This window comes from Epinephelus moara, chromosome 18 (genome assembly GCF_006386435.1).
Source record: "Epinephelus moara isolate mb chromosome 18, YSFRI_EMoa_1.0, whole genome shotgun sequence".
NCBI lineage: Eukaryota > Metazoa > Chordata > Actinopteri > Perciformes > Serranidae > Epinephelus > Epinephelus moara.
The window spans coordinates 36,599,233-36,619,232 of NC_065523.1; the positions used below are offsets into that span (position 1 = coordinate 36,599,233).

General features: G+C 39.5%; 1 protein-coding gene across 1 annotated transcript in view; it reads right to left on the reverse strand.

Moving 5' to 3' along the window:
• LOC126405342 (growth factor receptor-bound protein 2) overlaps positions 1-20,000 on the reverse strand; it is a 55,587-nt gene that overhangs the window by 34,909 nt on the left and 678 nt on the right. Inside the window, exon 2 of the mRNA XM_050069039.1 lies at positions 17,681-17,928. Coding sequence (XP_049924996.1) covers positions 17,681-17,758 — 78 coding nt within the window. The 5' untranslated portion in view covers positions 17,759-17,928. The remainder of the gene's footprint in view (positions 1-17,680; positions 17,929-20,000) is intronic.

Here is a 20,000-nt window from a genome sequence, read left to right on the forward strand (position 1 = left end):
TATTTTCATTGGTATCGTATAGTGGGTCCCAATTTTGGTACCATGACAACACTAATCTGGAGGGGGTTCATCTGCAAAAACGAATGAAAAACTAAACAATGATATTCGGTATTCGGTACTCGGTATTCAGCCAAGCGTTTAATAATATTCGGCTTCGGCTACAAATTTTCATTTCGGTGCATCCCTAATTTACAGAAAAGAACAAAGCAGAGATGCCTTGTTGCATGATAAGAATCTTCATGAAAACTTGTCATTGTGAGTGTGCAAGTTGAGTTTGTTGTGGTTTCTTCCTATAGCAAAGGGGATTTTTAAAACAGTAACACGCAGATAGCGGAAGTGAGGGAGAGTATCGGCCTAAATAGTCAGCCATTAATAGGCTTATAAACACAGCCTTCATCTGGTGAGTCAGACTACCCCCCGCCAGACTGTATGGGTTGTAGCTGCAGCAGTAGTGGGCCAACCACACATCGCATTAAATCAAAGAATGCCTGCAGTGATTGGCTGCGAGCAAAAACATACACAGTCATTTTTTTCTAGATCTCAGATCTCAATCTTGGTCAGTACCTTCAAAGGTACTGTATTGATACCCAACCCTACGTGGCTCCCAGAACGTGAACTGTAAACTGAAACACAAGTGCATGCATCACCTCTCTGATTAATTAGTCAACAGGAAACGTGTGACTTCCAACCAGGTTTTCAAAATGTCATCTTAGTGTCTCCTTTTTCACAGGTTCAGTGCAGCATGCTTCACCATGCCACGCCAAAATCACACGCATTACCAATTCTCTGCCCTCAACAGCTCGTCTTTGCCATGCAATGAGCTTTAACATTGCTATCAAGCTAAAAACTAAGAGGTTCTTTGAGTCCATATAATAAATAATTTAATGGAATCATGTGCTTTAACCACTAAGGGATACAAACACTGACATCACTATACATTTACTGTCTGTGTCCAAACTCTAAGTATAAAATTACTGCTCTATAAAGAGCCCTCTTAAAATCTGAACAATGGAACTTATATGTTGCTTCTATATGAACACAATATTTTGCTGACAATCCCGCAATGCAATGAACCACATTTTATAAATATGAAAATTACAGTCATAAACCTAAGTGATGACACCAAATGATAATGATTAGTGTCTGCAAATGTCAACCGACTGCTCACAATAGAGTCAACAGTTCAGAGTCTGTTATAAAGGAAGTGATGAATGGGTGAAGGAGAGAGTGATTTCTGACAAAGCTCTGTCGAGTGCCTTAACACTCCCTGTACTGCTGCTACTCTTTGTGTAACGTCTATAGGCTGTCCCTGAACACAATTTACTGCTCTAACAAGCAGTAGGTGAGGAAGGCCACAGAAATGGAGTGTCAATTTAAGAGAGTGGGTTTCAACTCCACCATCAGCAGCAGGCACAAGTGCTGACATACTGAACCTCGCCCAGTTGGGCAGCTATTAGTCCAGAGTGGGAAGTCACTGGGACAGATAAGTGTTAGCCTGCTAGCTCTGTGGCCGTATGTTGACTCGGAGCAGATGCCTCAAATACAACAAAGACGGAGAAAAGGCAGGAGAGGGTTCATGCAAACACACTTTCCTCCATTACTAAGATAAGGCAATATTTGCAGTTTCTACATCTCCTTCCATCGTCCTTGTGAACAGAAGCATGCTGCTAGTGGCGCCACTCAGGAGGAAGGGTTGCTGGTCCGGCTATTTTAAGGCGCAGACACACCAAACTGATGTCAAAGGACGAGTGGCGACAAAAGCTGACTGTTGCATCGCCCCACATCGCCTGTGTCTCAGTCAAAAAGCTGAACTTGAACAAACCACAAAGACTACAGCGAACAACCAACTAGCACATAAACGCAGCACCTATGTGAGAGGAAATAATTCTCCTTCTCCTTCAAGAGGGAAATCAGACGACCAAAAGAAAGGATTCCAGATGCTAGTTAGCACGTTAGCAACAGAATCCAATGTTGAAAGAACAAATAACACAATTACAAAACATATCTGCCAGCTCAATTGCTACAAATATAATCTTTCCTAACATAACAAGTTTGTTTCAATCTGACGCCATCTTGACTTCAATTGTTTGTCTGCTTTCCTCTCCATCTGTGTTCTTTTCCGTATTTTTCAAATGGAAACTCCCTCTCAACCCTTTTCAAAAAGCTGTGTCGTAGGTTTCAGCGTTGTTTCTGTCAAAGAGCAGCAGCTAAACATATTTTAGTCTTCTAAAAAATCTACTTCAGTTTAAGTGTACGCTATATTAAGATTTTACCGCTTTACGTTGCCATCAGATGGCCCTTTGTGACCAGGAAGTGAAGCCATTGTCTTTGCTCTCTTTAAAGCCACCAAACTCCATTAACAGAAGCAGTAATTTTACCTCACAGCACACAGAGTTGCTAGTCAACTGCTGACTTGATTATTTAGTTTGTTTGATATTGTGTGGCTTTTGAATTGGAACTAATATGGTTTCCACAGCAGTACTGAGGTTTATATGCTGCAACAACATCGTGCAGAATCCTACGTCGCATCATGTGGGAAAAAGTTTTTATGAGGGCCTGGGAAAAGAGCATTTAATGGCTAAAACATTATTTTTCAGATTTCACTACATTATGAGCACTACTGGAAAGCTACAGGATGCTATAAAACCATCACAAAGACACAACAAAAAATAATGTAGCCACAAGCCATGCTGAATCAGCTGAAAAACAGCCGACAAAGGCCAACAAGGGCTGACTGGTGCCAACAGTGTGGGACACCCCAAAATTTAGGGCAGCAGACGCTCACTGACGGCCCAACACTGACCTATGGTAGACCATCAGCTTGGTGTGTCAGGGCCCTTAAAATACACCGCATGCTTTTCCTCCTGGCGCTCATCTTTTTGGCCACTACTGCTGCTTTACTAATGAAAATCCTAATCCAAACCTAATCCAGGTTACATACATAACAAAAGCAACACCATCACCAGTGTGCTGAAGGAGTCCTGTACTGGATGAATGAAATGCTGTATCACTACGACTAATTTCTCTGTGGTTTGTGTGTTTTTGTGCTAAAGACTGTCTTTAATACCTACGTTCCTTATGGGCCAAACGTCCTCTGGCTATACATAGTGAAGCTTTTAAAAAAGTTCTTACATTAACAAGGTCACACGGTTTGAATTAATCACAAGGAAGACGAGAGGAACAACTGAGTCAGAGAAATGTACTTATCTTAGCTTTCTCTCCAGAGATTCGGCACTTAATTAGAAAATAGTCTGCTCCTATATGCAAATGTGAACTGAACACACCGTGTCTTGGACTCCAGTGGGATCCTACAAGGCCTCTGGCAGTGTAAGTGGGGTGAATCTCAGCTGTAACAAAAACTGCACAATGAGCAACATAGCAGCAATTTATTGACCCTTCAGATCCACATAGTCAACTGCACTGCTGCCTTACACAGACGGCCAAGGAATCTGCACAAAACCACTGCTGACTTTAACTTTGAGTGTTTGGAGAGGAAAAATCTAATAGCGGGATTTGGATCTGGGACTGGAGCTCAGACTCTAATGATGGCTTATGAGTCTTTCAAGTGAGGTTTGGATTTTCATGACATTCAGGCATCACAAGGCAGCGCTGATACAAGTCTTCCCCTCTTCAGTGGTCAAGTGGACGAGGAGGGGAAATCAATACCCTGAGCACTAATAGGCGAAGAGGGAGCCATTAATCAGGGGAGGGGTGGAGGGCATTAAGAGAAAGTGTTGAAGCAGCCGGCTAAAAGCTCCATTTTCCTCTACATTGCAACCCCTAAAGAGAGACAACAAGATGTCTGTCACAGGGTGGATTAATAATAGTGAGCTGCTGCTAAGGCCAGATAATTTTACTGCGATTTTATTGCAACTAAATTCTAACTGTCAGCGTCAGAAAGAACTGAGCTTGTGCTTCTCTGTGTAAAGTCAGTGCTGTAGTGTGGTGGGTGCACGCTGTAGAGCTGCTGGAGTTTGCTGTGGAGACACAGGAAGTTGCTGGGGGTTGGAAGACACATCGAACAGGATGTGAAAACAGCTAAGCTGTGGCATTAACGTAAGCACATGCAGATACAAGGACACACTGATGTTGGGACAGACTAGACAAGTTTACCACAGATTCTGAGCCTAATTTGACTCTGGGCTGGAAAAAGGTTTGGGGAAGCAGGATGAGTGGGTGGTGGTGGTTACAGTCCTGTCTTTCTCAGGGAAAAGACTCTTCTTTGTGTGAATATCTCAAACTCACATTCAGCTGAAACACAAGCTAGGTCAATGTTATATACTGTAATGTAAACTTCCCCCAATATAAAGACATTTTAAGCAATAGCAGATGAAGCAGGAAGTCGACTGACATTGGCCTGACGAATCCTCAATCTAATCTAATGATTAACTGCCAAGAATAATGTTGACCAGTACGCATGTCTGCCTATAGTGTAATTTCGTTACTCTTCAGTTTACTGCACTGTGCAGCACCTGTGTCAGGTGGGAGGCAGCTAGTGGTGCCATTTATTATGCAATTACCGTGGTGGCGCGCCAACGTTGCTGCAGAAACATTGAGCCAACTCTCCGGTTTACCCCCAGGTTGCCTCGATGAGTAACCAGCTTGATTTCAAGTCACAACTCCCCTTTAGCACTGTTAACTGTGCTATCTCTGTTAGCACTGTTAGTCGTTTAAGCACAGCTAATGGTGCTAACATATTTAACAATGCTTAAGGGTTTTTGCAGCTTGCTCACCAGGGGCTACCAAAGGGGTGGCCAACGTGTTTTTGCATATTAACACAGCTGTCTGTCTGTCTGTCAGCAAAGCAAACAGGAAATAAAATAGAGGACAAGACATTTCAAATACAAAACATTAAAATTTCACCACCACTGAAATCTGGGGCTAACACTCAGAGTCAATGGAGCACTGGACTGAAAATAAAGTGCCTCTTTTTTCACATTTTTCATGAAAAATACTTGTTCAGTTATCGAGTAATGGGTGTCGGGCTATTAAAAGCAAATTTAAACAAAACTGACATCCCTAATTAAGCCAGTCACTATTACCATTCTACAGTAGTCCAGTTGTATTTCATATTTCATTGAATTTCTGTGACTAATTATTTTATTTCTCAGTGTAATGATAGTTTACATTTCCTCAATTGAGAGCTAACATTTGCCTCCTATAATGACCACCGACTGTCTTTATGTTCCACAACAGCCTCTGCTCTAATGGTAAGCTATTGGCAGGCTCTCCTTCAATTCCTGGGGTGACTTTAAATTGGAGTTTTATGGCGTACTATTTCATTAGTGGCTGTAATATAATATTGACAGAGTAGTATGACTAAAACAGCACTCAAATAACAAATGATGTCAAACTGCAGACAGCGGTTTGAAGAAGACGAAGAAGAAGACGAAGAAGAAGAAGAAGAAGCAAGGTGGAAGGGCGGATCTTACATCATTCTACATGGGCACAGTTCAAAGATCTGTTGATAGGAGCTAATTCTGTCAGCGAGCAGGGCTGTTAATCTTTATTTATTTAAGGAGGAAATGAGAACAAGTGTGCAGTGCTCAGGGCAATGGCCAGACTCTACTGTGGCCTCCACATGCCTTCTGCTTTGCTTCTACACACAGAAAAAAGTAGAAAAATAGTTGGCTAAGCATTAAAACAGCTGATTTGATTATAAAACTGGTATAATAACAACATAGTTCGTGATAGGACCAGTTACCACTCACTGCAGATGTGGCTGGTTGATCTGTGTTGAATTTATGCTCATGTGACATGTGCAGCCATATATAGCTCTTGTCACACTTCACTTAGCCCCAGGATGAGTAATCTGTTAGCCTGGGGCTAAGAAAGCTTCCACACTAAAGCTGAGTAATATATCAATATGATATCTGTTGTGATGTGAGATTAGATATCATCTTAGACTTTGGAAATTGTAATATTGTTAAGTGCTGTCTTTACCTGGTTTTAGCCGTCCAGCCGTTCGGATATTTGCCTTTACCCTAATAACCATCAGCAGTGTGGAACCTTGACCTGAAAACGTTTTCATGCTCTCTGGCTGAGGTAACACTGATGTGTGACCTCCCTCAAGCTCGATAGCGTGCATGATGGTGACACGAAATTATGAGGAAGAGTTTTTAAACCTTGGCCTTACCAAAGTCATTATGTTGGGGAGGTGCTCAGTAATGAAAGCTTAAATATTAACAAATTGGGACAGACATATCCAAACGCAGAAGGGAAAAAGTAAACCAGTCATGTGTTTGTGTCGCATTGAATTGCTCGTTTCATGTGTCTGTTAGTTGGTGACAAGTGTGTTGCTAACTAGCCAACATTACTTGTCAGAGTTAAGCCAGATTTATACTTGTGCAGCAGACCCTACACCGTAGCCTACGTACGTCGCTAACGCCGTTGTGAGCATTTATACTTGTGCAGTGGTGTTTCTGTGTCACGCTGCAGTTACACCTCCAAAACACTAGTCGGCAGCAGGGTTTCTGTGAAGTGCTGTTAAATTTAGTTGATTCAAAACACACATTAAACACACATTAAACATGGCTTAATAGAGACAATGTCAAACACAAGTACACAAATCAGCTTCACTATAACTCGCAGCATTCACAGACAAACACTTGTCTTTATCTGGACACATTTTCCCCACAAATACAACATGCTAACATTATCAGCACAACCCTATGGCATTTTACATTCTATAAATTAGTCTAGCAGCTAGGGGGCTTTTCCTCCTCTCATATAAAACCAGGGACAACAGCAACATTTAACAAAGGTAACGTTACAAAATTCAGCTCCATTACAACTCACAAGGTTCACCGACAAAACAACTGTCTTATACTAAACACGTTATCCAAACAAATACAACATGCTAACGTTATTAGCACAATCCTATGGCATTTTACATTGTATGAATTAGCCTAGCAGCTAGCAGAGATTTCCTCTGCTCATATGAAGCCAGGATAAATCACACACAAGACTTAAAATGCTATTTTTGTGGAGGCTTTATTGTCTTCACAATTTATTGTTTCTTATCTGTTAAATTAAAGTAAATAAAACCTTTGTTTCCACTGAGGGAAATGGTTTCAGCTTACAGAGACAAACAGGAGGTCTGCGTCGCTGCGACGTGTAGTCACATTTCTGGGGAGGGGCTACGTCAGTCTACTGTGTAGGGTAGGGCGTAGGCTCCATGTTGACACAGAGCCTATGCCATAGTTAAGGTGTTGATTCAACGCTGAAGTATAAATTCTGCCTACGCCGTGATTGCTTAAGTCGTCTTGCTAGCCTTGACTGATATAAATGATAATACTCTCTCCATCATCTACCAGGCATTCAAAGGGAATATATAATCATACACATTTACATTTCATATACATTTTAAATTTGTCAATTCAGATGTATTTTGGGTCTAAGGGAGGAACCAAATTTGGGTCACATATTCATACAGACATTTAACCCAGGGCAAGTCTGAGTGCAGTGTGAATCGTAAAGCCCTGGGATGATGTTAACCCTGGGTTAACAATGTGTGTGTGTGTGTGTGTGTGTGTGTGTGTGTGTGTGTGTGTGTGTGTCAAAAGGGGCTAATTTAGCCCTGGAATATGCTTAGCCCTGGCCGAACAATACACAGTGTGAATAGCCAAGAGACGGCTGTGAATCGATTAAATTATGATTTATTCCTCATTGATTTTACACTGTCATACTGCTCTGATCAAATGCCGCAGTGACAGTCATATACTCAAGTTTCTTATACATTTGAATGGATTTTTCACTTCATTCATTTAAGTAAATCATCTCTGGTAATGATCCTCCAAAGACAAATATTACTAGTGAGGGTGTCAAAGTGATTTTTCCCTGGTTGTTGCATCTCAAGCGCACACTTCAACTCTGAGTACATCAAGTGGTGATGGTAAAAAGTGTGTGTAGACCTCACTGCTGCACAAAGCAATTGACACCAAGGCCACAAGAAAAGGTGACAAGAAAAAAAAGGCACCAAGAAGTACAAGAAGTACACTGCCTACAGATAGATTAAAGAAAGATCTTCCACACACCAATGAGTTTCCCCTTTTTTTGTCCATGCATGATGGGAAATTATGTTATGAAACGGAACTAGTCTGCCTTATGCAAATGTGTACTGTAAAATGTTTTACATAGAAGCCCACGCATCAGTGCTTTCAAATTCTCTTACATTTCTGTGTCCAAAATTCAAGACTCAGACAGCAGCTCTATGTTCAGATTAAGTGAAAACAGTTAAACAACTTGAAACTGTCTGTAAAGATAAAACAGGAAGGTAGTTGCAACAGCTCTGTATGCCATTTACTGATAAAAGGAGTAAAAGCAGTATGTAGAGTAAAAGCAGACACACATACAAGTACATACATTTTATATAACATTAAATGTCTTTGACATGGTGAGGGGTTCAAGTCTCTGTTCAAATGTGACAGTTCGCTTCACCACTCATGTGCTGGCAAATCAGAGAACTTACCGTGAGTGTATGACTCAAGGCTGTAAATTAGAGGGGAGCCTGGTCTGGTGAAGCAGCCATGTGAGTCACAGTGACACACTGCTTTCTAACTGGCTGACAGTTGTGGAGCTTGATTACTACATATCTCGATGGCACTGGACAGTATGGGACTTGTCTAATCTAATAAACGTCCTTTACTGTGTTGTAAAACAGTAATATTGTAGATGAAAACAGGAGCAGCTGAGCAGAATAATAATAATTACAGTCGACCAAAGAAACAGAATCATTCATCTGAAGTCAACCAAAACAAAACCGAATCTCAAGAGGGATCATGATTTACTCCTTAAAAAGATTTAGCATCAGTACCTCCTTAAATGGACTGCTGGTCATGAGGGACATTCTCATTCAGGATTTAATATCAATTTCATCTTTCATACTTATTGCTGGACAAACTGGCACGTCCTGTTTGTTATCTCTGCTCTTCATGGCTATTTTGACAAGTGATAAAAGTCAGCATGTACACATTTCAGGGTGATTAAATAGCTCAACACAACAGGATCTCGTGTCCCCAAAACAACCTTTTGATCCCCTCAGTGGCAGACCATTAGATAAATGCTTATGTAAAAGGCCTTTTCTAAAAGCTATTGAAACGAGGAGGAAAACTGCTGTGTGGCTGTGTGGCATTAAGCCAGAGCGGGAGCTGCCTAATATTTTCAGCATAGTGAGCTTTGGTGAGTCACTCAAACTGTACGCAACTGTACTTCTGGTGCAGATCGTCCTTGCAACATAGCCTACGATAGGGGTGAGAGATATGACCAAAATATTCTATCACGATACCGGTGTATACCACAATACAGCAACTATTCTGTAAATTCAATGAAGAAATGGTTTAAAGTAACCATACTGTACATCACATTTGATTGTTTTCTATTTGGAATTTCATTACAGACAAAAAAATAACTGCCTTACACAACACTTCATTTATAACAGCACAACCAAAACAACAAAAATTCCTTTCAAAATGAAAGCTTTACAGTATCTGAGAATAATTCAAAGTGTTACAGGTTTCTGTATTTACAACTTCACACTCCTCCTCCACGTGTGCCATATCGTGTTATCTTGAGAGGAAGCTCGATTCACGAGATCACGTGAGAATAACGAGATTACGTGAGAATCCAGCCTTGCTACATAGCCTGCCCCAAATAGCTTCAAAAACAGAAACAGTTTTGCCAAATTCCTACCGCTGGCATGGTATATACTACAGCTGCAACGATCAATCTATTCGTTGTCAACTAATAAATGAATCGTCAACTAAGGGTGTGCCACATCATATCGTTCATGATAACACTGGTATAATTTTTATATACGACGAGAAAAATTCATATCACGATAAAAGCAATATTCCAACTTGTTGACATAATGACATCACAACAAGCAAGACTAAAAATTAAATTGCTAACAGCGTTACGTTACTAGTGACATATGAAACTCTAACATATTGATGCAGTTGTATGTTCTTGAAATTTATAATCAAATGTTCTTGCAGTATCTTTTCATATTATCAAGTATATCTTTATTGCATGAATATCCTGAAATACTGTGATATCATTTTAGGACCATATCACCCAGCCCTATCCCAACTAATCTGATTATTGATTAATCGGTTTGAGCAACTTTAAAGTAAAGTAAAAATTCTCTGATTCCAGCTTCTTAAATTTAAATATTTTCTGGTTTCTTAACTCTTCTATGACAGCAAACTAAATATCTTTGAGTTGTGGACAAAACAACACACTTGAGGATGTCATCTTGGGCTTTGGGAAGCACTGATCGACATTTTTCCACCATTTTATAGGCCAAAAAATAAATCAATCAAGAAAACAATGAACAGATTGATCGACAATTTAAAAAAAACATCGGTTGCAGCCCTAATATATCATAAAGTTGTAACGTTCGAACAATGAGTAACCATCCAATATTACCGATGCAAAGTGAAAACAAAAATTAACGTCGTCTTTAAGGTTCGCCTTTATTTTGAAATTCCCATGGCATATCTGTGCAACTATTTCCGTCCAAGCACACCTCATTCCTCAACACCAGGCAGACAATGGTAAGCAGCCAAGAAAGAGACGATATCATTTCATATTGATCACATGGCATGTCATATTAGCAAATACCGAATTGTCCAAAGAATCAATACAATATCGTATCGTAATGAAATATATACCGTATAATATGTCTGCAGTAACAAACCATACTAGCTTCCTTATACTGAATGCAATGTTGACAACAATACCCAACTGCCTATTTTTGTATTTCTATTTTCCCATTCACAAAATCACCCTGCCGTAGTGTGTGGTTAGAGGTAGTGATACTGTGAATGAAAGCAGGAGTAGCTGAACAAAGTGAAAACAGATCTTCCTGTATGCCAACTCGAGCGCCAGAGACAGCAACACAGCCACCGTCTCCCAGTGATACTGAAAATGGTGAGGAGTTAATGATGCTACGTTCAAGCGAAGCCTTAAGACGGGCTCGCTCCCTCATGAGAGGGACCCTTTGTCCTGAGAGCAGAGCTGTTTAGTATTAGTATCAGCAGACAGATAGCACTGGTGATGGAAGCAAAGGAGCCACTATGAACACACTGCACCTCAGGAGGGTTTTCTTTTAGATGTACCACTCATAGCAACATGTGCAATTAATGTAAACTGGAATAAACACAACAGGTTCGATAGGCTGTTCATGATTGCTAATCTGTTTCTCAACTATTTGTGGTAATGTTGTCGATTGAGAGAGGAATTTAGTTTAGTATTATTGATGTTTAAACAGCTCTTATGTAACCAAGAGTTGAACTGGTCTGAAAAGCAGAGTGCAAAGAGCAACGTCAGATAGAGTGTGAGACAGACCAAACTGATGTGGCTTTATTAAATAGTTTTTTATCCTTGGCAGTAATAAACGAGTGCAAAGAAATGATAAATGTTAATGTACTGCAGCCACAAAGGAAGTAGACACACACCATCAACACCAGGCGATGGTATACTTTATGGTATTGGTCACACAAGCTAAAAGGTAATCATTACATTTATAAACACTGCGTATGCACAAAACGAGGCCTGAAAGAGGCGTACGCCATGCCCCATTCAAAAGTTGTCATCTATAAAAGAAAGACTTGATGGGAGAAGTGTTGACCCACACTTATGGACATTTTGGAGAAGGAAAATTATCGACGCATATGGTAAAGTGGAAGCCTGATTGTAGAAATTGTCAAGTATTTTTTGGCGCAAGCTATCTGTCTGTACGTACTATGCATTGTTTTATAAATGAGACCCCAGGGCATTTTGACTTTACAATAATTTATCATACAAAATACTTCTTTATACCACAATTTGTAGAAGAAAAAACCTCCGAACCAAACTGACATTCAACTGCAGCCTTTATGGTTAAATAAATTATGTTAAAATTTATGTTAAATAAGGCGTTGCTTGGGTCAACCTGTGTACGAGTGTGTTTCAGTGTATGACAGGAGCTTGTTCCATCCTGTTTCTCAAGAGTTAACTTAGGGGAAACATTCAGACTTGAGACTAATGTATGAGTACCGTGAGGAGGAACAAAAATAGGATAAAAGAAAATGAAAGAAATGGAGAGGGGGCTGGACTCTGACAAACATCAGGCCAATTCATTCTGTCTCTAAAAAGTGAACTGGTCCTATGGGCAAAGCAGCCAACAATTGATTCAGATGTAATGTGGACAGAGCTAGAGGCTACATTCGTGCAGGCTTTCCTTCCCCATTTCAGATTCAGTCTCCATCCAGAAATAACCTGTGAAGCTTTTTCTGTAGCTCTTCTGGCTGGGCACTTACAGTATGTTACCCACAAGCTGGGTCAAATATGTAAGGCCAGGGTACATTAATAACTTCTTTTCATTTTAAAGCCACTGTGTGCTGCACTGCTGGGTATTAAAATGTCTCTACGACATCAAGGACGATGTTGGAAACAAGTCTTTGAACCTGAGATGTTACCCTCATACTGTTTGTCTTCTACATCCATAAAAAAATAAATCAAAGGCAATTTTTCAACTTCACTTTATCTAGTATGTCAGGTGGGTTTGGCTTCATGAATCTAAGACATTGCTTTGTCTGTTATTACACAATCAATGGTATCACATAAATCACTGTGATCAATGTACGCTGTATGTTGTGTTTTTATGTGTGTATCCCAGGAAGATGAAGCCCTTTTCACACAGAGATCCTGCAATACTGCTGCAAAGAAGATCCTTCATTACGCTGCCTTTGCTGTTTTGTACTGAACCAAACAATGCTTGCATAATGCCGCCCCAGTGTGTGATTTAAGATAGCAAGAAGCGTGATGTGTAACACGACAGCGGCAGCTTCTCGAATGACATAGCATATGCATTGACCGTGCTTTATTAACAATAACATCAGCATAACATGGCAAAGACAATCATTTACCGTGCCTATGGTGGTTGATCTCTTCTTCTGCTAAGTGGATAAGGCGCTCCTGGACCTCGCTGTTTTTCCAATGTGCTGACATTTTAGGCTACTGTTCTTTTTCGAGTTAGCTGCTAACTGCTATTTAAATGATGTGAAAACATTACACCACTCCCATCTGTGGTTCCATCCTGCTGGCTGTCCCTTTAACACAAACGTCGATTCGGCGCTGTTACTACCTCTACTGCCAGCTTAAAGGCACGACAACCCATTCCACATCTGTACTTTTCATACACAACGGTGAGGTGAAATAACAGCATGACATCCCAGCCTTGGACAGGCTGTGTGAAAGGGGCTAATAATGGCATAGCATGGCAATAACTATTGTTACTGTCCAAATTATACGGCTGTTGATCTTGTCTTCTGCTCAGACAGTAAGCAGCTCCTGGACCTCATTGCCTCCCCATTTTTGTTGGCTGCTCTTCTTCTTTGAGTTAGCTGCTAACTGCTAACAGCTACTTTTTAAAACTCCCAGTGGTGGGTCACACACATAAAACGTCATCAAACCATCACACCCAGCCCATCCTGCCAGCTTACACTTGTTACACAGACATTGATTCTGGGCTATTACTAACTCCGCTCCCAGCTTAAAGGCGACACTCTGCCCCCCCATACTATGATCGTACCTTTCATACAGAACGGTGAGGCGCAGTAACGGTGCAACATTCCCACCTTGAAAAGGCCGTGTAAAAAGGAGCTACAGCTGCTACCCTGGTACCAACTAATGGAGATCCAAATTAACAAATAAACATCCATCAGTGTAATTTCTGTTGAAACTCAGACATGGTGCCAAAGTAGAGCTTCATCCACAGGATACAACTAAATGTGAAGAATTAAGTTTAAGTGATTAGTTTTTAGTCATTTATATAAAATGGCTGTACTTTCTGTGGGACATAGACTTCTGTAAAGGAGTTAGAAAACGCCTTTAAAAGCACCAACGACGTGCTAAACAGATGAGGAACTGAGAAGTCCAATTTAAGCTTTGACATTTCTGAGAGAAAAAAATAAGCAGAACACGAGATTGTCTAAAACACACATCACAGAGTAATATTTACTTTTGTCTTAATTGCCCAGGCACCAATAGGCACAACTCATCTTTAATGATGTCAATTAGGGGGGGGGGTCTGTGGTATTTTCCATTAACATCTTGGCTAGAGCTCTGCCATCTGGTAAAAAGCTTGAGATTTTCCACTAGCTGTTGAAATCAGAAAAAAAGAAGTACAATGCTCTCTCTTCTCCTATGCAAATTTAATAAGAACTCATATTTAGCCCAGTGTTTCCTGAGTTGACTTTCTCTCTTCCCCCCCTCTAGGCCCCCGTGGTCAGATAAGAAATCTTCTCAAAAACTCCCCACTCAAATCTCTTATTCCGGGAAAAAACAGTGCTCATATAACTCACAAGACAGCTTACTTTTGTATTAAATTTACACACATTATGTTTTATGATGGTATAAAATCAAGCTACATCACCACAAACTGCTGTAAAGTAGCCTTGCATGCTACTGAATCATTAACACGCAGACTGAACAGCAGAAGGCCTCAGATCAAGATTCTGTGAGTGGTAAACAACAACAAAACTATTCTGGGTGCTGGGACGGTGTTGATCCCTTAGACCTAGCTAAAGTTGTGCTATGGAGGGTTCTCTGAAACAAAAATAAAATTTATATTATGATGATAATAAAATAAAATAAGCATATGAACTTGTGTAGCACCCAATAATGTATTAATTTATTGAAAATGTAATAAAATTTGTACCTAACCTGATCAAAAATGTGATAAAACCCAATAAAGAAGTATCCTGAACGATAATGGAATAAAAATAACGTCCTGACCGATGTTGTAATAACATTTTACTGGTAATGTAATAACTTTTAAGTGTGTTTTCCCCCAAGTTGCTGATTTAATAGGAAGGATAATGTAATAATGTAATGCTTTTTTTTTGTGCAACTATAGAAAATTTATAGTACTGATTCGGACAAGTTAGCATACGGACAACACTAACTTTTGACATTGATTTCACATTTCGAAGTGTAAACTCGAGGCTTTATGTAGAATTTTCAATGTAAAACAGATGGCAAGAGGTAGTGCTGTCAAAAATGTCGACTGAATATTTGAAATGGTTTCAATGCTAATTTTAAACAATATCAATCTCGCATTTTCTCTTATTGTTAATGTCTCCTGCAGTCTCTGCTACTAACCAAGAAAAGTTGTCATTGTCATGTTAAACCTTTGTTATATTTATCTTTTCATATAAAACTAAAATTTATGCCTGCAATGTCATTTTTTCCCACAGTTTTGAAATTAGCAAAGAATATTGATCTTTTTTAAAAGGTACTAAATCGAAGTTAGCACTTCCAGTGTTGTGACAACACTAGAAAGTGGTACATTGTTATCAGGCAAAGATACATTAAACTAAAGTCCCCATCATTGGGAAATGTACCCGTCCATACCCATGCTAACTGGTGGTTGTGCAGAAATTGTGTATTAGACCGGAACAGATCTTAGCTTAGACGATTAAAGGTATTGCTATAACATATACTGCAACGTCTTACCTTTTTTAAACTGAAATAATGTCCCTGAAGGAAAACTTTGTCAACATGTGTTATCTAATAAGATAAAGTTCAGTCTGTTCATCTCTCTGTAGTGATTTTTCACCCACCCCTAATATAAAGGCAGAACAGCTGATTCAATCACCATGAAAAGTTCTCAACAGTAACCCTTATTGAATGAAGTGTCTCCTTTTCCTCACCTCATCTCATACAATCTCTGCATTGAAAAGGATGTCAAGCCAAATTTGAAATTAAGACAGTCTACCTTAACATTTGAGTATATTTAAAAGTAAACGTGTTTTGCCTGTAACTCCATTTACTCCACATGATGGGGAATCCAGTAACAGATGTTCTAGTTTTAATCGGGGGCCTGACATTTGTCTTTCAGTCAATGGGTTTTCTGAATGGGTTTCTGGTTAGATAAATAAGATCTGGTTTGTTCTATGACATAAAATATGTCATATGTAAATACCCCACTCACAAATTTTGAAGCTTTTACATGTCTTGAAAAAAGGCGGTTGCTAACAAGCAGCTAAATGAGACTACAGAGCATCACCACACCGAGCACGGCTTTACAGCCTCGTTGTGGTGGCGACGCTGAAGTCATACGACAGTAGTGTAGTTCGTCTACAGCCTAACGTTAGCTTCATACTTGTGGCATTTACATTCACATTTATACTTAAAAACACATGTAAGTATCATAAAATTTTGTTTACCACAAAGCTTATTTTCTGCAATAATCCAAAATCTAATGGAAAAACACCACTGGCTTTTTGTGAAGAGAATCAGGGTGATGTAAACATCAAGGTTGACCTCCAAATAAACGTCTTGCAACAGCCTATACGACAATTATTATTTTAATATCAGTCAGGAAATTCTGTCACATTATTGGTCAGGTTATTGCACTATTAGATTTGACAGATTTCTATCGAGTTAAGTGGATATTTCATCACGTTTTCATGAAATTATGACATTACTGGGTGCTGCAATTTGCATCACAACAATTTTCCATCTACCTGCATGTCTGGCAAAGCAACTGTTGCCCATAAAAACAATTTCATGTTATGATCAAAACAGGATAACAGGTTACACAAAGTTGTGTGGTCCTTTGCAAATGTATCTTTTACAAAAGGGCCTATTCACCCTGTTGTCAGCCAAAAGCTTGAGAGCAGTATTTCTGAGAACTCTCTTAACCGCAGGCGCTCCTTTTTTAGTAAAATAAGGACAGACCTTTAAGCCAAGAAGGAGAAAAGGGAATTCTTAAAGTCATGCATTATCAAAAGGATGTGTTCAGGGAGTATCCAGCAACACATATTTTCATAAAAAAATACTGAGGTTTATCTCGTTTTTCTGCACCGATGCCCCTTCATCCTGCTCGTCATCATCACCGTGACTCTAAACAGAGGGATTATGATGATTGCACTTAAATCCAAAGAGACTCGTTGTGTAGGAAAATTGCAGTATGTACTTTCTAATATCTTGGCCATCTCATCAAGGTCAGAGAATGACATCAACGCTTTTCAGGCGACCAGAAAGCAGGCAGCTTTGAATAAGCTTCTCATGCCTGAGGATCTGGACGAGCCCGGGGTTTCACAGAGAGCACTTTAGAGAGTTCATAATGGAGCAAAAACCTGCCATCTTCTGTCTCTTTAATCACTGGCCCTTTTACAGTGGAGCACAAGCACTGCTCCTTAAAAATACTTGACTACAACACAATGAGCCACAGCATCAAGGCCTAAATGTTGTTGCCTCATGTAACTGTCATGTGCACAATCACATGACACAGCAGTGTTTTGGATTTTTGGTCACAGCCAAAGCCTACTGATCTTGTTTTCCTGTTTTAAATGTGGGTTTAAGTTTCACACATACATCTGTAAAGTGTATGGAGATGTAAAATATGAAAGAAAAAGAACATATTGATTTCAATGTAAGTCACAGGGCTAACAATGTAGCTTTATTTGGGTGATGATTTCAATCCTACACACTTTCTTTTTGTGTCTAATTAAAATATTAACATTACTGCCTGACTGTCTTTTAATACCATCGATGGCTATTTCATTAAACACAGGATGGATATGATATGAGTAACTCCACAGGAATAAACCTACAGCAAAATAGTATTTCCCAGCATTTCATAATTATGAGTAACACGGACAAGCCTTAACACTGAACGATCACTTACCTTGAGGACTTCTCCGCGCTTGAAACTAAGCTCATCATCAGCAGTAGCTTTGAAATCGTATTTGGCAATGGCCTCCATGGTTGTTGGTGCAAAACTGCTTGGTTGTAGTTGTGTTTCGGGGGGTTGAATAAAAAATAAAAACACGTATCCAGGCTTCCGTGGCCAGATGCTTTCCTCCGAGTCTCTCCTCCCGTCTATGACCCACTCCTTTAGGGCTTAGACCTCACATAAAGGTCACAGTAAGTTACCTGCAAACAAGAGACAATGTGGTGCTCAATAAGACGAAAATGTAAAGTGACAACTGCACAGAGGAGTGGGGGTGTGCCATATCACACCATTCATGATAAAACCGGTATAATTTTTAACACAATAAGAAAGATTCATATCATGATGAAAGCAATATTCCAACTTATGGAGATAATGATCTCATACCATTGTGCACAACAACAAGCATGGCTGAATATGAAATTTCTACCGGTTCTGCACTGAATATTTGGAGACAAACAGTTACACTTGTGCTGACATATAAAACTATAACACTTATTTTGTTCCAACTGTATGTTGCTGACGTTATTATTAAAATATTTTTGCTTATTATTTTGTCATATTATCAAGAATATCATTATCGCATAAGTATCCTGAAATATTGTTAAATTATCTTAGGGCCATATAGCCAGACCCTGCAGGAGGGGGATGGTCTTTTTAGAAAACAACTTTTGATAGTTAAGCATAATGTTTACTAAAATATAACACTAGATTATGATGGCCTGTATAAAAACTATAGAAGGTATCTAGGGGTGTCATGGTATAAATACTGGTATCATGTTAATAATACACACATGATGATATCGTGCTTGCTTCAATAATTTAAGTTTAATTCCTTTCTTACATTTTTTCTCTCTCCACCTATCTACACTCATAATTTGAGTGTAATTCATTTTTTTTTAAAAATTCACAATAAACAAAGTTAAAGATGAAGCATTGGCATTATCATTAAATTTTCTACAGATAGTGATATTATTATTGTAAATTCTTTTGGCCATGATAATCATGTAGTCAAAATCTGATAGGAATACATGATACGTATATTGGCACATCATCAGTATTGCCCAGTTTTGGCTTTAAAATGAACTATTAGAATCAGTAAACAAGCTGATAACACCGTTACGTCGTCAGTATCGGCTGATATCAGCTTTAAAATGAACTATCAAAACGGGCCAGCATGCTTTTTCTTATTTTGTACTGCGTAAATATTACATACATTGAAAAGTATTGAAATTCATGTCTTTATCTGCTGGTGGGCCGTCATGATAAGAGTATACATCCATAATATGACGTTAATTCCACTACAGAAGAGCCCTGATGATCACTAAAATTAAGTAGGTAAAAAAGTGGATATATCGATATCTGTTATCGGGTAAATGAGTTGTTACATATCGACAAAAAATCCAATATCATGCATCCCTAAAATCTGATATTGTGCCAGGCCAAGTTTGTTAAGAATATCTATAAAATGTGAACATGATGCCGTCTTTATGTTGCACATTTGTGCTTTTTGCTGCCTCTTACTTACACAGAAAATGTTGCTAATTGTTTTCCTGCAATCAGGAAAAAAGTTATTTGTGGCCCAGACATTATTGGCATGTGCATTATACACAATACAGCAAACAAGTGCTGGTCACCTCCAAAGGCAAACCTCTGTGACAGAGGGGGTTTAGGCCTACGTGTTCCTGCTGCAGTCACTCAGGGCAACATTCACAAGACGACAGGACGATATTGATGCCAAATTCACTTCAATCAATGGCAACTCCAACAACGTGGCCAGACCCGAGATAAGTCAGTAGCCTACTTACGCAGAGCTGACAGTGATACACTGGCTAAACCTACAGTTGCTGAGTTAAATGGATAAAGCCACGTTATCTCATTAAGTTGTTTGCTAATATGCCACCGTCCAGCTCTGATGGGTTCACACTAATAAAGCCCTGCATCGAGTAACGCCATTAAATGTGGCAGCAAGGTGACAAAAACAAATGCAGACACAAACTTTAAGGGAAATATACTAATTACAGTTCATAGGTTAGCTCCACAGAAACAGGATGCAGGACACTTATATAGAGCAGTAACTTGACGGTAACGGTAAGTCATAAAATGTGACTGCAGCCATTGTTTACAGCAATACAACTGTCAACAGCTCGACCCGTGGCCACTGTAAAGACAGAGCACAGCAGTGACAGAAGTAATGTTAGTTAAGGCAAAGTCATAAAAAGGGAAGCTGGAGTCCAAAGGGGGGCAGACTGCTTTAATCCTCTAGAACATACAA